Source organism: Urocitellus parryii, chromosome 9 (assembly GCF_045843805.1).
Source record: "Urocitellus parryii isolate mUroPar1 chromosome 9, mUroPar1.hap1, whole genome shotgun sequence".
Taxonomy (NCBI): domain Eukaryota; kingdom Metazoa; phylum Chordata; class Mammalia; order Rodentia; family Sciuridae; genus Urocitellus; species Urocitellus parryii.
In genome coordinates this window covers 119116370-119135727 of record NC_135539.1, presented here as the reverse complement: position 1 = coordinate 119135727, position 19358 = coordinate 119116370, and the positions used below count along the sequence as shown (strand labels likewise).

General features: G+C 35.9%; 1 protein-coding gene across 1 annotated transcript in view; it reads left to right on the top strand.

The window, feature by feature from the left end:
• The window catches only part of Nek7 (NIMA related kinase 7), a 128390-nt gene extending 111039 nt beyond the window's left edge, over positions 1-17351 (top strand). The window contains exons 9-10 of the mRNA XM_026401487.2: positions 2186-2299; positions 15377-17351. Coding sequence (XP_026257272.1) covers positions 2186-2299; positions 15377-15487 — 225 coding nt within the window. The 3' untranslated portion in view covers positions 15488-17351. The remainder of the gene's footprint in view (positions 1-2185; positions 2300-15376) is intronic.
• Positions 17352-19358: the final 2007 nt, after the last annotated feature.

Below are 19358 nucleotides of genomic sequence, written 5' to 3'. Positions count from 1 at the left end.
TCTGCTGAAAGTGATCAAAATAAAAATTTATTTCTGTGGACACTCATAACTCATGAGTTATGTGTTGTGGATTATTTCTAGTTACTTATGCTAAATAACATTAATTTCCATCTTGATTCCTACACAAGAACTTGAATTTTGTAAAAGATTTGTTTTATTACCCTTCAGTTACATTTGAATGAAATAGAAATGTCAGCATTTTAGTTTTAAAAACTTGGCCATCACATTTCTCATACATATTGTTTCGTACTAAGAAATTACTATTAACGATAGTAAAGTAGGAAGGCTTTTTTGAAAATGTATTTTAAACTCAAAAAATTATACTTTCAAATGTTCCTCAAACCTTAAAAAAACACTAGCAGTAGAGTTTTAATTGATATGCAACAAAGTAGACTTTACTAATTAAAATCAAGATGCTGTGCTTTTGCTACACGGACCTTTACATGGAAAAGTAGGTTTTACACATTTCCTTTATTGTTCAGCGCAGCAATTGCATCCTTACAGGGTTGTAGGTTGGTGGCTTACAGTTCAAAAAAAAAGAGAGCTGCCACCAGCCCCGAAGACAGACAGTGGGCTTTCGTCCCTCCGACACCCCCAGAATACTAATCAGGAAAGTCAGACCCTGGAGGTCAGGGAGCAAGTCAATCATTCTAGCGATCGTCTCAGTGTGGAGGATCAAATTAGCCTGAAAAATTCAGCTGCTGGGAGGAGAGGGCGAGCAGCTGTCAGGGGCAGCATCGAGATGCACTAATGAACCAGATGAATAGTGCAAAAGCTTGAAAATAAAAACAGGACAGTTGACATTTTTCATCTGTCAAAGCAGGAGATGCATGAAAATATACTATTCCTGTTTAACTCCTTAGGGGACATTCAGATTATTTTTTTTAACACTGCAGTATTGAGACAAAAGTACTCTAATGAACTAGCATATGATAATGAATATGTGTACGTTTACTTAAGGTCTTACAAACGTGGAGACTATAGTTTCTATAGTTACTTTTAAAGTAGTGTTTTTAATGTTCTATTTGATCATGTGTCCTTGCATCTTAACCCTATGATTTATTGTGGTTCCTCCTTTAAAAATTTCCTCTCCGGTAGAATGTTTAGGAGCATTCAAAATGTCTTTTACTTTTTCTCATGTGGAACAACTCCTCCCAAGGTTGTTCTGGGTAGGTGTGAGTAAAATGTAGGTGAGGTAAAAATTGTGTCGAGCTGCTCTCCAGGCCCGATTTCCAGACCTGTCCCCTCCTGGCTGAGGTTCTGAAGGAGTTAAAGCCCTGTCTGGAGCACAGAAGACAGATGAGAGCCATTTTCAGCTTGTCCTGTCCCCACTGACGCTCACTGAGTAGCACAGCATGGACCAGCGTGTTTCACACACACTCTGCCTGTCTGGGGAATGTACACATTGTCCTTCCAAAATCAAACTTATTAGCACATGTAGAAAAGGGTGACTGACTTTGGGGCAGCCTGGCACTCCGTGTTGTATTCTTGCTGCTGCGGTTCAAAGATTTAGAAGGTTTTCAACAGGATGCGAACATTTTAAATTGAATTTTTAGTTTGTAACCCTGCTTACCATAGTACTGGCTTGCACTTTAAATGTCAAGTTACAACCCTGTCTTTAAATTCAAATTCAATAATGTCTTCTTTAAAGTTGCTCATCTTCTGAGTCGTGGTTTTCTGCATAAAAATCTCATTTGGATGCCTGAAAATGCACCTGTGACTTGTAGGTTTTCAGACATTGAGTTCCAATTCATTGTCAACTATTTGGGGATTAGTTGTATTTTAATTAAGACTTTTTCCTCAAAGCAAGCCACATAAAATGCTTTGCATCCTCATCCTTGACCATTGATAAGTTATATTCAGTTTTAAGTTCAGTTTCATGTTTGTTGTACTTTGATCATTGCAAGTTATAGTATATGATGCTCAGTTTTGCTATGATGTAGTACCATTGAAACAACTAGTTAGTATACTATGTATAGTTATGTTCTGTTCCTTAATATTGTTATATTTTATGTACATAGAAATCTTAAACTTTTTTGGTATTTTTGTCTAACAGTTAATTCTCTGAAAGGGATGTTTAAAATTGTTGTATTTTCGACACCACCCGCCCCGCCCCCACCCAGTGTAACAATCACCTTGTGAGTTGCTGTGTAACTATATCAGTTTCACTGTGAGCATTTTACAGATGGCTGCCCTACAGAGTCCTTTCTATGGTGACAAAATGAATCTGTACTCACTGTGTAAGAAGATAGAACAGTGCGACTACCCACCTCTTCCTTCAGATCACTATTCAGAGGAAGTAAGTTATTTCCAGTTGTGTGTGTGTCATGATCATTTTGCTAATGTTTGGATTTTATTAGGAATTTGACTACAAAATAAAAACGAGTAGTATAGGTGGCAGAAATGGCACTTTTCTTTCTGCCCCTTGTCTTGGAGACTTGTTTAAAGAGTTGACGCTGCAATTCATAATGGGGTGTGTAACAACACAGCATGTGGCGTAAAATTGGCCACTTCCTAGGTGTGATAATAGTAGCTGGCTTCACAGTGGACTGAACACACAGAAGGGCAGAATTAATGCTCAGACCCACATTTAGTAATTGACACGTCTGGTGGCCCGTCCTAATAGGCTAACTCCTAATTAAAACCTTCCCTCATAGCCACATTTTCCCAAAACTGAATTACACATCTTTGCTGTATGTTTCAGAACCTTGTTCTTTAAGCTTTATCTCCCCCCTCCTTTGACAGTACCTGTCCTGTCACTACCTCACTGCTATAGTCCAATTCCTTTGGGGAGGTGTTTTGAGGTTAGTGCAGTAGACATGTTAATATTTTGGGTAGGATTGAAGCTTTTACCTTGCTTGTGGTGGTAACCCACTAAAATGAAATGTGTTGGCTCTATCCAACCTCCAGTTTTTATACAAAACGTGTATTCCATTTTAGCTTAACATTGTGATTGTACTAGTATTTAAGCAGGAAGCATGCAGAACAGGCATGTCACGTCAACTAAGGCTTGTTCACAGGGGCTTTTTGGACTGTTCATTGGGGACTTACCCCGAGAAAGCAGTGTCTTGTGTTAGGACATCTCACCTCAGGAGCAACAGATTTTTCTGCCCCAGGAAAATGGAAAGGAGTAAAAGAAAAAATATGAAACAATTATAATGTTCACTTAATAGGTAATTGTGTCAGTCTTTCTATTGTGAAACGAACAGCATTCCATCTTAGCATTGAGTCCATGTAACTCGAATAAAAAAATCTCTGAAGAGTTTTTTTTTACCATATGTAAAGCTTTTGGGTTCCATGAATGTAGTAAGTACATTTTCTAATAATTTTGACTCTGATAATCGGTGATGCCTAGTTTTTTGCTTTATGGCATTGGTATTCAGGTAATTAGACTAAACTCTGGATAATGTAGAAATATTACCTTTATTTGATGTGAATGCTCTTATGTTAGCCATTTTTAATTACTATTTTGGGTCTAGAATATAAATATGGCATTTCACAAAACCAACTTCAGAACCATAGGCCTAGAAATACAGTAGGGTGTGAACAATAATGCAAAATGATAGCAAGAATGTCAGGGGCCTTTCTTTGTTGTGTCATTCATGCTGTCTTCTTTTTTCCATGAAGCACATGAATATTTCACATATCTGCATCCTCATCCCCTATTCTTCTTGACTAATTTTCAGACTGTCTGAATTTGCATTTCACATGGTAGCTGATTAGGAGATGCCGAGTGCAGCAGTGAAGCCTCAGCAGGCGGTTACCATGGTGACCTTCAGCAGGATTTTAATGATGATACCACTAGTGGTTCGTTGAAGTCGGCCTGCCTGCAGGGCTACTTCACTGCAGCTAAGTGTGAAGTTGGATATGCGGATTCTCAGCCAAGGGGCAAATATCAAAGTCTGGCCCAGATAGAAGGTCTTAGAGTTGGGAAAAGAAAATAGATTCCACTTTTTACTTCACTCTATATAGTTACCAGTTTTCGAAAAGAACTATAAAGCAAAACATGTGGTGTACTTTCCAAGAAAGACTGGAATTCCTCGTATTAAGTCTGTTGTCATGCCCTGATGAAGTAGAAGGCGATATCATCTAGGTAAACATAGAAGATAATTCTTTCTTAAAAAAAAAAATGCAGACTATATTTAACAATGTTAGTTTAATCTGATCAGTTATGTAGGAGAGTTCTCCAAACAAGAGCTTTGAAATGCAGATGTGCTAATATTTTCTCTCCTTAAGTAGGAACTCTGTTAAATAATTATGCAGAATTTCAGCATAGCAACAAAAAAAACTTATCAGGTTTGGTGCTGCCTTAATGATAAATGTTTCCTCCTAGAGTAGGGTCTTCAGAAGTTTTAAAATTCCCACTCACCTTTTGTTAGTGTAGCAAAATGTAGGAACTGGTAAAAGGTGTTCAAACAATGAACTCTTAAGTAAAAGGCCAATTCATTGTCTATTTTGTGGCACAAATGGTAAGACTGGTTAAGCAAATTAACTAAATATGCGTTTGAGATTTTACCATATTTGTTTATTACTGCAAATTTAAGGCTCCTATCCAAAAAACATTAAAAGGGAACATTTCAGAAGAATGCCAGCTATACCTGTCTTCACTCAATTGATAGGAATCTTAAGGAACACAGGATTTCTACATCGACTTCTAAATGGAATGACTGCATTTAAAAGCATGAAATTTTTCATGTTTATCATAAAACCTAGGTGCTACTAAATAGCATGCTTTGAAAAAATACGTGTGTATATCACATGTTTCCTTTTGAATTTATATGCACAAAATTAGGGTTCTAGATTCAAATAAGTCAGCTACACATGAATGACGTTAGAAGGAAGCCACCATATACATTTCCTATCTGTGGGGAATTACTATAGTTAACAAAAATCTTAGGTTCAAAGCATATGCCTTCCCTTAGATGTCTGAGTTTAAATGTGCTAGTGGTATAGGGAAGCAAACATTTTCAAGTGTAAGGAATTATTCAATAGGCTGATCATCTGACTGGGACTTAGCCATCAAGACTAAATGATGACACTCTCTTTTTTAACTACCAGTGCAAGGTCTGCTAGAAGCTCCATGAGTTTTCATGTTTTTACAGATGGCATTTCCTCTTTCTGAAAAGGTTCCTGATCTTTGCCAGGTAAATTTTTTCTATTTGAGACATGGCTTAGACATCATTTCCTGTTTTCTTTCAACCTCCCCCTTGGCACCCACAATGTATGGTGGTTGCTTCTTGTCAATCTTTTGCTCCTTAGGAGCAATGACTCTCCTTGTCTGTATCTCTAGGACCTGATGATTTTAAAAGTTTTGATTACTCATGATGGATGCATGAAGGAAATAAAAACACAATCCTTGACCTACCTACTCAATGATGAGCGAATGAGAAACCACTCCAAAGAATTATCTAGTAAGGCAGAAAATTACTCAGAAGATCTGATAGTTTTCTTTGATATTACTCCCTGTAAGGTTTTATCATTCTTGTACATAAGCAGCAACATCTGTGTAATAAGCCTGTTTTCCTTCAGTATTTCTTTGGGAGACACTGGAGTATTCATCAAAATTATGTATTTGGTAAATCTCATGAGATGTTAAAAAGAATTGTGAATGTTTACATTGGTAACTCAGTGAAGTTACTATACTGAGTTAACTTAAAAATCTCATCATTAGTATCAAAGAATCTAAGACTCAAATTCTCATCAAAACCTTAAAGGCTGAAGAGAATTACATCTTGGTAGTTGGTTTTAGATTTTTCATTGTAGGTTTGAAAAGACGGGATTGCAGGTGAAAGTTTAAGAGGCAGAAATGGTAAAGGAGGATAAGGGTGGTCTTGGTTCAAGAAAATATTAAATTGCAGACTTAAGAACTGTACAAGAAACGTATCCCTATAAAACATTGGAAAGATAGTTAAACCTGTTTAATGGAGTGTACGATGTTATAACAGCGCTTTCTGATCTGAACCAATTTCAGTGGCTGATGTTTAGTAATTTTCTAAGTATCTTCTAGTTATGTTTTTGAAATCTTGCTTGTTTAGCAAGTCTTACAGTGTTTGTAAGAAACCAAACGAAGTTTGGAATCACATTAGCTCAGTGATCAGTTTTCATATTCCTTAGATATTTAATGAAAAGTCAAAGACTGGGCTAGAGGTTTAAAGTTACAAAACAAAGTATTTTATTAAGTCAATTTATGCTACTCTCATATGTAGATTGAAACAACCTGAAAGATCATTTAGAAAACAAAAACAAGGGCTATAGCAAAGTGGCTTCATTTTCTTAGTTGGGTTTTCTCTTTCCTGAAATAGTTCAGCAGTGCATCCCAACAGTGAGTTCCCTCAACTGTGTAATAATTTGTAGCATCGTTTTCGTTGTTTGAGACAAAAGTCTTGATTTTCCAGAGTATTCAAAACCTAATGCAAGGACGGGGTATTTTTTTCTTTGGTTCAATAATAATTAGCCATAACTATCAGATATTTACAGGTTCTTGGAGAATATGTCTTTGTGGCTTTAATTAGTGTTTTAAAAATCGGTGTAAAAGAATAATGATTTTAGAAGTTTAACAACCTTTGTTAAATGTCCTTATTCCCATTTTACATATGAGCAAGTAAAGACCCAGACAATGTTAAGAGCCCAAACTAGACTCTAGGGACTCCTCCCTGCCTTCTCCTGCAACAGGCACACAAGAGAGAAAGCACTCAGGTGCTTAGGGCTGTGCATTTGTTTTACTGAGAATTACCCTTTCACCATATTTATCTGCAATCTCCCTCACTGGGAAGGTAGAAATATGGTCAAGTATTTACCCAGAATACTCTTCGGGCCTCATAACATTGAAAGAAAGAATTGTGGAAGGTAGGAATTTTGCATATTAGAGATGTAAATCTGCTACATACATCAAGATATCAGATGTATTGATTCATAATGTGCAAAGCAAATGTTACTGTTTATCTTCAGTTTATATACTTCATTTCCCCAATAGTCTTCATTAAGGAAAATACTAAATGCATTAAAAATTATAACTGGCATTTAGTTTACATCAATAATTCCTCATTTTTAAAAGTCAGAATATATTGAAGATTTAAGAAAGTTGAGTTGGTGAACAAAAAACATGACCTTTGTTTTGGCTCACAAAAGAGCTGCTATATGTAAATAAGAAAGAAAACAAGATCAAAGTGTCAGATCATTTTTGCACGTCTTGAAGTTTGTAAAACTTTCGTTCAATTGAGCGATCTAAGTTTCTTTCGTAGTTGCTAGACTCAAATTTTATTAGAACTTTATCAATGCCCTAGAGTTGTTGCTAGAAATCCACCTATGCTACTTAAATTGGCATTGACAATTCTCAGATATAGTTCTATGAGTATTTAAGGACAGTATGGAGCACTAGTATTTGAAGGTCTATCAATTTGAGCATTTCTGTGGTTCTTGTAGTCAAATGCAAAAGTGGTGAAAATATTGTACTTCAAAATGTAGAGATAATGTCAAACACTTAACATCTCATTTTCCTACCTGTAAGTTTTAGTAAAGTTTGACATTCTTAGGTGTAATTACCAATTGGCCACCTTAAAGTTGCCATGTGAGTCTAAGATCCTTAAGCTTTGTTTTTATTTTCAAAAACATTTAAGCAGACCCCTTGTTCACCTATGCTTCTGAAGTAATACCAGACACTTGCTCCTTGAAGACAAGTCTGAAACTCTGCCCTATATTTCACATATCCTGTGGGATCCTAATAGACCATGTAGCTTTCTGTATCTTTAAGTTTTTAAAAGGCACAGAACGATCTTTGGTTGTGAAATAGACATTACAGTACCTCATATCTACATTACTGTTTCCTTCTGCCCGCAAGTCAGTCACTAGCAATACTTTGGTGTACTAGGTGCATCCACTTCATCATTTTGTATAAACATATTTAAAGCTCCAAAATATAGTGTACTTTAATGTATTACTCCCACTTTGGGGTACTAAAATAGGTCCTTGGGTAGATGGAAACTGGGTATATCTGGGAGGCTGATATAACATAATTGGTCTCAGAGGGATTAAGATGGGGGTGGAAAAGAAACAGTACAAATAGCACTACGCTTTATTATTCTATTGAGAATTGTGTTAGTGACCTAAAGCTATAATGCACAAAGAGCACTATTGTTATTACCTGTATGTGACCGAACTTGATCTGTAATTGGGTTATCACCCTAACAATGAATGTTACATTCTTTAATATATCTGGTTTCAACCTACTTGCTTTTTTTCTGAAAATACTAAGAGAAAATACTAACAATTTTGATCTACTTCATTAATTTCTATATGGCTTATGACTTTGTAATCCCTTAGGAATGGTACAGAAAATCCATTTTTTTGATTTATGCTTTTGCTCATTTAAATGTTTGTGTTGCGGGCTGGGGATGTGGCTCAAGTGGTAGCGTGCTCGCCTGGCAAGCGTGCGGCCTGGGTTCGATCCTCAGCACCACATACCAACAAAGAAGTTGTGTCCGCCAAGAACTAAAAAATAAATATTAAAAATTCTCTCTCTCTCCTCTCTTTAAAAAAAAATGTTTGTGTTGCCATTTTAAAGGCATTTGCATATTTGGCCCTTCATTTTTGCTTTTTTTTAAATAAAGCAACAGTACACTTGTTTTACACACAAATAGAAGGTAATGAGAGCCAAGTATTATGTCTACTGATCATAGATTTCTACAATTTAAAATGGAGAGTTACCTCCCAATTCAAGCATAAAATTTGAGCAAATGATTCCATCCATTAGAAACAGAAACCTCACAAAGATAATTATCTTGGCGTTTTTCTTAAACATGCCTAATGTAATACGTAGAATCATTGACAAAGTATTGGATGACTTAAAGATTTTCAAGTAACTTCCTTCAGAGGTCTACAGGAACTTCTATAGAATGGCAGAACTAAGCATTAGGTAAGTGTTTTGGTTTTGTGGTATGGGCATAAAACTCAGGCCTCAAATTCTAGGCTGGTGCTCTACCATTGAGCAACAGTTGTATGTGAATTCATGACTTGTATTTTAACTTGAATAGCTTTTTATTCAAAGTACATTTTGTTTGGAGCGAGTTACTGCTGTTTTCGATGAAGAAGTCGGATTGGAAATATTAAACTGTCACTCTGAACATGTTTGTAGCATTTAAGATCATCTCTTATGGATAAAGCAGGCCCATGTCTCATGAGTTGTCAAGCCATAGACAAAGTTTATTGGCTTGTGATATGATCCAAAACAAGGGAGAGAATTGAACAACAGCAGATGAGGTAGGGAGGGGGGATAGTAGGGGATAGGAAAGGTAGAATACAACAGTCACTAATATGCCATTATGTAAAAATGTGAGTGTGTAACCGATGTGATTGTGCAATTTGTATTTGGGAGTTCATAACCCAGTTGAGTCAAATGTATGAAAGATGACATCATTAACTTTGTAATGTTTTGAACAACCAATAAAAAAATATGAAGGCAAACCATTAATTTTAGAAACCAGAGTAATTCATGTTACAGCTGACAATCCTTTGAAAATCATTCTAATAGTCTGCCCCCAATTGTGTGGAAGGCCACCTCACCTCTGTGGAGAGGTGACCGTTAGGAAACCTGCAGGTTAAGTTACAACTTAACATGGTTGTTTAAAAACCTGGGCTCTGAAGGTAGGCTGCTCTGTTCAAATTGGACCCTGTTCTTTTCTGCTTTTATGACCTTAGGAAGGTTAGTGTTCTGTAAAACTATATAATAGTAGTGCCCACCACAGAGTTGTTACAGAGTCAATAAGTTAAATCATATAAAAATGCATACACTGGTTCATAGAACTATTTGCTCAAAGCAGATATTTATCAGCATTATTTAAACCTCTATAGTTACAAAATATAAAGAGTTGTCTTTAGATTAGAAAATGTTAAGGGGAGTATATTTCCACTTGAGTTTTAGAAAACCTATTCTATGGAGTACCTAACTAAAAGAAACAGCCTCTTGATGTGTCCACCAGCTACAAAAAAGAGCGCCCTTAACAGTGTATCAACCTGATGTATGTATTTAACAGCTTAAAATCTAGTACTATCTTGCAAAATTCAGGGTTTTGCTTTTTCTTTTTAAATTACTTATGTATCAGAAACCAGGAAGAATATTATCTTCCTAATCACAGAGGCACAAGTAACTACCATCTAACAATGATATCCTTTAATGTACCCAAAATTATAAGGCAGTGACTAGCCTTTTTATTTAGTCTAATGCCATTATTCATCCATATGAGTATTTGACCAAATTATTAAAGCTGAAGATATAACTTAGTGATTAAGAACTGTGGACTGTTTTGACTTTTCTCCCTATGCCAGTGAATTATTGCAACTGATTTCCCTTTACTGTAGTGTATTCATGCATTTTTTAGAACTGTTATGAAAACCACATTAAACAGAACTCAAAATTTCTAAGTCTTTAGTTGTATATTTTGGAATCCACTGTTTTACAAGATTTGAGATAAGAAGCATGACTTATTGGCTATATTAGTAGAAAGGTACAAATTTAGAACTTCAACAGGCAATGTAAATATGCCTAACCTAGTGGGTAACAATCGCTTTTGGTAAGCTGATTTGGTTGTTTCCTTTCTGTCATAGCACAATGGAAAATACAGCTAGTTGTTTATAAATAGGAAATGTACCAGTTGCTAAGTTTTTTTCATACTAAGGTATGATAGAAATATCTAAGTATCCATAAGTAGTGTCCTCTACAGACCTAAGTAGTGGTTATTAAAATTCAAATGGAAGCATTAAAAGTTTTAGAAACGAATATGCTCCTCATATGTCATCTTGTACACTGCAAAAGGAGTTACCTCATCCCAAACTGTAATGGTGAATTATAGGTCATTCCAAGTTTTACTTAGTCTTGGCAAAAATTTTGTAGAACCTACCATGTGGGACTCTGTTTAAGGTTCTATGTTCTTTGATAAGGACGTGGATCCTATTCTGCCGATTTGCTCAAGGAAGGAAAGAGTGATTTCAGTTGGATACCTTTACTAACATTTGAGGCATCTCATCACTGTTTACTGGATGAAGTCAGACCAATCTCTCAGTACCTGAAATGTTATTTTCTCCACTCCAATGACCACCCAGTAACTTGGCTCTCCCGATTGCCAACTCAGATGCTACTTCAACCCAAGTGGCATTTCTTTATTTTGATGAGTTGAAATTCAACCAGTTACCTACCCGTAATCATTATTCGTGCAAAGCATCATGAAGTCGTCAAACCATAAGACCAAGTAAAAGCAAGTTTTCCACTATGGCAAGTGGAGAAGACCTGCGTTAATAAGTGACTAGGGTTCCAATTCAAGTTTTATCATTTTTTAAGCAGTTCTCAATTTCTTGGTCTATAAAGTGACATTAAGGTTGGGGATGGTGACACATGGCTGAAGTCAACTAATTTGGGAGACAGGAGGATTGCATATTTGAGTTCAGCTTAGCAACTTAGTAAGATCCTGTCTGGAAGTAAAATTATAAAGTTTGGAGATATTAGAGTGCTTGGCTAGCATGTGAGTCCCAGGGTTTAATCCCCAGTATGTTAAAAAAAATTGATATTATAATCAAGAATGATACCTCCCCTTAAAACTAGCATTTGAGAGAACCTCCCACTGTAAGTATAGGCTAATGTCACATGAACCATCTTCAATATCTAGATGTAGCAAAGTCGAATGTTTTTTAGACATTTAGGTATGTAGATATGGATACAGAATGAAGCCAAAAATTCAGGAACTCATTTCTACCCAAATATCAATAGCCTAAAAATGTGCTGTCTTCAAAACTCAGTGTTCTCATTCTCTCTTCTGTTAATGACATGCTTTCAGATGCCCAGGTGAAAGCTTATGATGAATACCGTTTCTTGTCTGAAATCCTAGAGGAACTTAATTGGCTTGTTCTGCTGATATTGTTCTCTTTGTGGTCCATCTTACCAAGAAAGTATGTACTCAAGTGGAGCTCTAGTCTCTCCCCCTCCTGGCTTCAATACTGATTTCCAGTTGCCTGGATGAATGGATTCTAAATCATTAAGTCTATGACTTCAGCTTATTATATTTCATTTCTCTTACTCCCTAATCATTCAGAAGTAGTTGCCATCACTGTCCTACACCTCTTAGTTTGGGCTGAGCATCTTTGTTATTTCCTCAGCTTTCTTTCCATTCCTTTAGTGAGTTAAGATCATATTCATGCTTCAGATTTCAGCTCATACCATTCACAGAACCTTCTCTCTCCAAGTCAGAGTTGCTCTTTTATTTAAAAAGCCAGTGAGCACAAGTGACAAGTACAATGGAGGCCAAATAGCACTGAATTCTTAAGGCAAATAGGTTTTGAGGGAGGTATTATAAGCAAACGAGCAAAATAAAAATATAGGGGCATAATAGTTTGGCCACAGAACTGCATTACATTTAGAATATAGTGTGGGACTAGAGAAAGGAGTGTGGGGCTAGATGTGAGGCTGGAAGGGTAAGGAGCAGCCAGATTTTAGAAACCCACATTTTTTTATACTAGGCGACTTTCCAGAGGGCAATGGGTCGGTGTTAAAATCTTATAGTTGAAATTTCGTCAGCAGTATGTTGAAAGAAAACTGCAGACAGAGCTATCAGTTGGAAAAAAGATTAACGGGAATGATCTTCCAAGAAAGCAAACCTAGAAAGGGAACTATGAAGGAGATGCCAAAGTAGTTGAAGTTCTAGAAATGAATGACAAATCTAGAAGAGGATTGGACTAGGATGAAAGGGCTTAGAAATAATTTCAGATACAAAGCACAACCAGGCCAGAGAAACGATAGCGAGCGGTCCTTAGAATGTCTGGTGTCCCATCAGAAGTCTGAGGAACAGGTTATGGCCCTGGGAAGCAGAGACTAAAATGGAAGCCAAGATTAAGCCCCAGGCTATCAAACTTTTGTACTGAATGGAACATCCAAGTGGGTGCCAGCATGCCTCCAGGTGATGGTTACAGGTGCTAGGAATGGTGGTGGCTGTCCGCTGGCTACCTTCCATGACTGAAGTAGAGCCACCCAGAAAAGAGCAAAGTAAACCCCTTTTCTGGGCAGCCACATAATTTTACCTCTGTCTCACAAGTGTCTCTTGGGATACATATCATTTGTAGTTAAATGCCATTTCCTCCATAGTATCATTTGTTTCTGCTCTGTTGATTGTATACTGTAAAAAGGGAAGTGTCATGTCTGCTTCATTCATCACGTCATCCTTGCCACCCCATGAAGTGGTACATAGTACTCCAAGAATTGATTGGACAAAAGTGAATAATGGAAGGAAAGGCAGGGTGGCGTAGAAAGGATGGAAGATAGTTGGGCATCTAAAAAGTCACTCATCTTGACCCATAGCCTTCCTTTAGGGATCGGTACTTTGATTTATTGTGTCTCTTATGGCATACATCCTCTAGAAATATTGGTGTAGCAAGTCAGTAAGAGTCATTGCCAAACCATGTTTTATAGGATTTCAGACTTTAGTAATTCAATAGCACATAGTTTAGAAAAACAATATTTGCATGAATGTTCAGGTATGCATACTTCACATTTGAATTCATATGGTCTGTTGCTGACTTCTGTGGAAGTATCTTTATGACAAGATAAATTTTCATCTTTGGTAAGTGAACCTACCAATAGAGAAAGGAAGACAAAACTGTTGATCTGGCTCCATCTACAAGATGGTTACTGGTTTACCTGTTGTGCCTTGACATGCTATCCTTTAGGAGCAGTTACCTCAAGAGCTTCCCTGTGGTCCCACTGTTTAGTCTCTTTTTAAAACTTTCGAGAGCCGCCACCCTCAGCCAGACTTGCATCATTCCTTCTCTACTCTTGGGTGGTTTTTCCTCAAGCCAGAAAGACTTGGGACCAGTCATTCATTGTCTATAGATCATGAATTCCATCGTGTTCTGAGGTTTCCTGAACTAGCTTCAGGAGTGTGGCAGTAGTATAAATTTCAGAGTCATTGCATCTAGTTCTTCTTTGGTTAACTAGCGATTTCTTTCCCATCTGTTTTCCTTTCCTGCCATCCTGTCTGCTTCATCCTTTTAAGTCTCTGAAAGCATTAATGGTGGGTGACTTATACAGAACACTTTGTATGTATCATTTTTTTTCCTACCGTTTGAGTGGTATGTAATTGGATGTGTTTTGTTAAGAGAAATATACCCCCCCCCCCGCTGATTTAAATTTCTCGGTCACCATAGTAAAATGCCTTACATAGCACTGTGCTCTTTTGCACAGAATATAAATCTAAAATTTTCCACCCTTCTCGGATACAATATTGCCATCCAGCATTATCAAATTTCCACGTGACTAACACTGAGTCATTAAATTGTATATTCTGCTAGAATTAGGAAATGAGAGCTTGGAGAACACTGATCATCTCCTCCAGCCTCACTAACAGTTGAGGAAAATCCTCTAGTGAGTTCCCTCAGGGCACGAGGCTGCAAAGTGTCTTCAGCAAGATTGGGTGGGGAGATGGTGCAAGATGGGAACCAAACTCGACTAGCTCCTTTGCAGAATTCTTTCAGAACAGCATCTCTTCCTGGCATTAGCCCTGCACACAGTGGTACTAATCAAGTCAGCCCACAAAAGGAACGACTTTTTGTAGTTGAAAATGGTGTTGTGGTAGAAGGACTATGAAAGTTATTTATTACTAAATGCTAATATTACTTGCCCAAGGAGTTAGTGTATAAAGGTTTTTCAGAATGCCTGAAATACTCATGAGGCAGAAGAATCTGGATATGGAAGAACATATGTAGTGTTAAGACTATTTCCTAAACTAGTGGTAATTAGAATTCAGAATAAAATCCTGTATTCTACTTGGTGGATTTGAACCAAAAGTGGAGGTATTTCCTTATTTGTTATAATAAACTTCAAGGATTAGAGTAACACTCATCTGCCTTGCTTGTACTTTACTTACCCTTTATGTAAGAGAAAACACTCCTCTAAATTAAGATCATATAGGACTTTTGTACATCTATATGAAATGGTTCATGCAATGTATGAGGTGGACATCTACCCTTATTGCCTTTTATGAAAATTTAAGGTTATAATCAAGGCAAAAGTTCTAGATTAAATACGTTTTTAAGCTACAGTTAGCTTGCAGCCTCATACTTAGAAACATTCTTTCCTAACTGTTGTCCTCGACTTCTAAAAAATCCATTTAAAAATCTGGACAATTCTTGACATTAATATTCTCCAATGATTATATTTAATAAGAAAATGGAAAAAAATACCAATTAAAATTAACTTTATATTCTTTATTTTAAAAAACTTAATTGTAAAATCACTGACAGCAATCATATGGTTCTAGTAGAAGGAATATCCTGTCAGAAAATATACTTTCAACATTTCTTAAAGTTGGTTTAAGTGTGTCACGTTTTCCTTTCTTTGCAGCTACGACAGTTAGTCAATATGTGTATCAACCCGGATCCAGAGAAGCGACCGGACATCACCTATGTCTATGATGTGGCCAAGAGGATGCACGCATGCACTGCAAGCAGCTAAATATGCATAAGATCATGAAGAATATAAAGAAAATATTTAAAGTATTTTTGTGCAAATCATACCTCTCCCTTTTTTGTCTGGATATTAAGATTAGTATTTCAGAGCTAATGTGCTTTGAATCCTTAACCAGTTTTCATGTAAGCTTCATTTTGTACCAGTCAAAAATCACCTTTATGGAAACTCAGAATGTCTTCAGGATTATGAAGATGCATTTTAGGAAAGCAAGTGAGTTTTTTCCCCCCGCTATAGCTAAAGGCTTTTAGAATTATGGCATTTTCTGCCGATAGACTGAGTGCCAAATATTGGAAGTGCACTTGGCGCACATCAGGAGGGGTGTGAAACCTGATCAAAAGTATCTGAATATTTTACTTTTCCTTTTTAGTCATTTATGAACATTGAAATGAACACCATTGTGAACTTTTGTGATTTTTAACATTTGAAGTATGTCTTAGGTCTCAGCATTGTAGCTTTCAGATATGTAATTCTAGTAAGTGTAAACAGACTTTGAGAAACATTTAAAACTCAGCTTAGACATTCAAAATACAACTATCAAATGTGAAAAGATTTGGGGATGAAATGTGAGTCAGACACTGAAAAGTCTTTGTTTTGCTTTAATATCGCTGATATTCTCTGCATTTAAATGGTATAAATGAATCCGTTTAAAAAGTGGTTAAGGATTTGTTTGGCTGGTGTGAGTAATTTTTAAAGTTGCACCTTGCTCAAGGCTTTTGTTAATATTTGTACATTTGAAAAATATTTGAATAATTTTGCAGTACTAGATTTCTTTATAAATCTAAAGGCATTTTATCTCATTGTACACTATAATGTAAGCATATGTTTTTATTCATAGGTTTTGTTAAAGTCCTGACTGGTCCCCTTCAGAAATTTTTATATTCAAGTTATTTTCTTATTTATATTTTATGTTCATTTTATCCATTAGTGTTTGATTTTGAGAACATAATTCCCTTTTGAGAAATTCAGTATACCAACAATTTCTCAGATTGAAAACTTTAAAAATTTGGGCCACCTTGTATACACGTACTTTATTTTGTTAGAGGAAGAAAGGATGTGTATTATAATGTACCTGTGAATGTTGACATAGTTTTCATTTGACAATGTTATAATTTTTAAGTGTTCAAGGAAATGAAAACTGGCCATTACTACAGCCAGAATTGTGAGATTAATATTTCTGTTGAGAAACTTGAGCAGAGTACTGTAAGCATGAAGATGACAGAGATGGTAATGCTTAATATAGTTCAAGGAAATGGGTAGAGTTTAGTAAATGCTGTTATGGAGATGTGTTTTCCCTGAATGTAGCAACCAGTTCTTTACAGAATTTTGACGCCGAGTGGCAGTCACTCTTAAAGGACGCTGTGCATGCCACCACAAAGCCTTGGGTTGGATTATCTTGCCAACCTGAAAACCTTATGTTCAGGCAATACAACTGCTGGCTTCCCCTACCGTAGTTTTCTTAGCTGAAAGTATTCAAATGAGCCTAACTTGTAATGTTTCAAACTATATACAGGGCAAACAGTATACATCTTTCAATTTAATAGGTTGCACATATCTGAAGGGTAGTGTTTTCTAGGAATAGGCAAAGGAAACCTGGTTGATGTTTTTAATGAGGGCTGGATGCATTTCCCAGATTCTAATGACTCATAACATTTACACTGTGCATCAATAGGTTTATCCCCAGAAGCCTGAACAGATGTGGTTTTGTTGACCATTAGTGTCACTGTTTTAATGTAATATAATTGACTAAGAAATCTCTGGTTGGAACAGATCCTCTTCCTTGCAGTCTTGAACACAGGAATGTAAAGTTCATTAGCTTAATTCCCTTGCAATGTCAAGATTTCTTAGTGAGCCTTTCTGCTAAAAAGTGACTACGAAGAGTTTGGTCAGGAGAATGTTACTATTTTCTATTGATGCAAACTTCCATTTCAGATCTTTTTCATCCTAGTGTTCCCATTTTTCCTGAAGAAACCACTGGGTAAAATCAAATTTAATTTTGAGCGAGATAATTTTTTAAAATTAAGGATTGCAAGTTCTAATTGCCTATGAATGTTCTAAGATTTAAACATTTGAATTGATTTGAAAAGTAGAAATTGGAAGGTACATCTGATTCTAAACCTTATTTAAACATTGGTACCAGTTACTCAGGGGAAAGCCTCGAGTAACTTTTATGTTGAGGTTTAGGAATGGTGAATGAAGGGTATCCATATAAAGTGCTCAACAATGTGCAATGCTTGTAAAGTTAGTAAGATACAGCCATTTCATGAATGCTCTACCATTCTATGTAGTGTCTATTACAAAACACCTTCCTTGTATTCATATACTTCAGGTGTTGCCGTTAACATTTACCATGATATTTATTTTAACCAAGATGTTATTCACATTGTTTATTCTTTAAAATGAATGTATTGTTTATAACCCATAAATACATAATTAGTCTATGCCTCATTTCAATAGTACTGTAATATGGACTTTTGTGAAATACTTTTATTTTGTTATGCTTTAAATACACATAGAAAAAGATCCTGTTACTAGCTTTGAAAATTGTACAATATCCTAATATATAATAAAAATGAGTACTGTATAATTTGTGTATCTGATTTCCCCTGGCAAAGTCTACTTATTTCATGTATCCTACAAGAACAATTATGCATTTCCCTACCTTTAGGCATTTTGGAAAAACCCAAGGATAGAAACAGTCAAGACTAATACAGCTGTGACAGACTAGTCTTTGAATACACATTGTATGGCACAGCTAATGTTCCTGTTCTCTTCAGTGCCTTGTTTTCTGTCTTTGAGAAATGCTTTCTAAATATTAAACTTCTTGCTTTGAACCTTTAACACTGGATTCAAGTCTTGTCACTAACAGGCTGCTAATAATGCTGCAAATATCTTATAGGTTTGATGTTCTTTTAGTGCTATGCCTGCAAACATTGAGGCAAAGTGTTCTGAGCATTGTAAAACCTGCCAGAACAGTGGTAGAGTGAGTGATTATACCTTACACATCATGTGCCAAATAGCCAATGATGAATTTTATAACTTGTACTGACCTTTGATTTGGTTGTGTGCATGGGTGTGTATTCATAATTGTAAATTAAATTTTAAATTTTAGCCACAAGTTTAAGACTATTTAAACTTCAGGATACTCATTTGGAAAAGCCAATACGAAGCATATGTTTATAAATGTATTAGTGCAGCTACAGTGCAGTTGCTTTAAAAAATTGTTTACTTTATTACATGCAAGTTTCTGATTAAAATTAGTGATGAGTTAAACAGACTTATCAGACCTTTCAGAGAAAGATGTGTGAGCTAGTACCATTTATTTTCAGTTGAGGTTTGAGAATGATTTTTAATTTTATGCATTGATTTCGTTGTTTGCTTGCTTATAATAATCTAATGTTAAACTATAAATCCTAATTTGAAGTTTCTATAACATCTTTTAAACAGGTTTTTAATTTTCACTATGAATATTAATACATAGCAAATCATTTTTCATTCCTTTCTAGAAATATAACGTGGGTGATTTCTGTAAACCTTCCTTTCTCCTATGTAATGTAAGAATATTATTTACTAACCCTACAGGAGAATTTCTTTGCACTAAGTCCTCAAAATGCACTACGGAGTCATGCAAAACAAGTGCTTGATAAATATAATTTGTGTATAGAAAAACCATGGGAATCAAAACTACACTTCTAACCATTTTGCATTGTTCTCTTGTACTTCAATTGCAATAGGCCCCATCAAGTTTTTCACTCGAGGGCTAGTAATTTGGATTTTTATTTTTTTTGGGGGGGATGTTGGAACCACCCATATGACATCCTGTTTTTCTACTGCTTACTTCAAGTGTGGCCAAATAGTT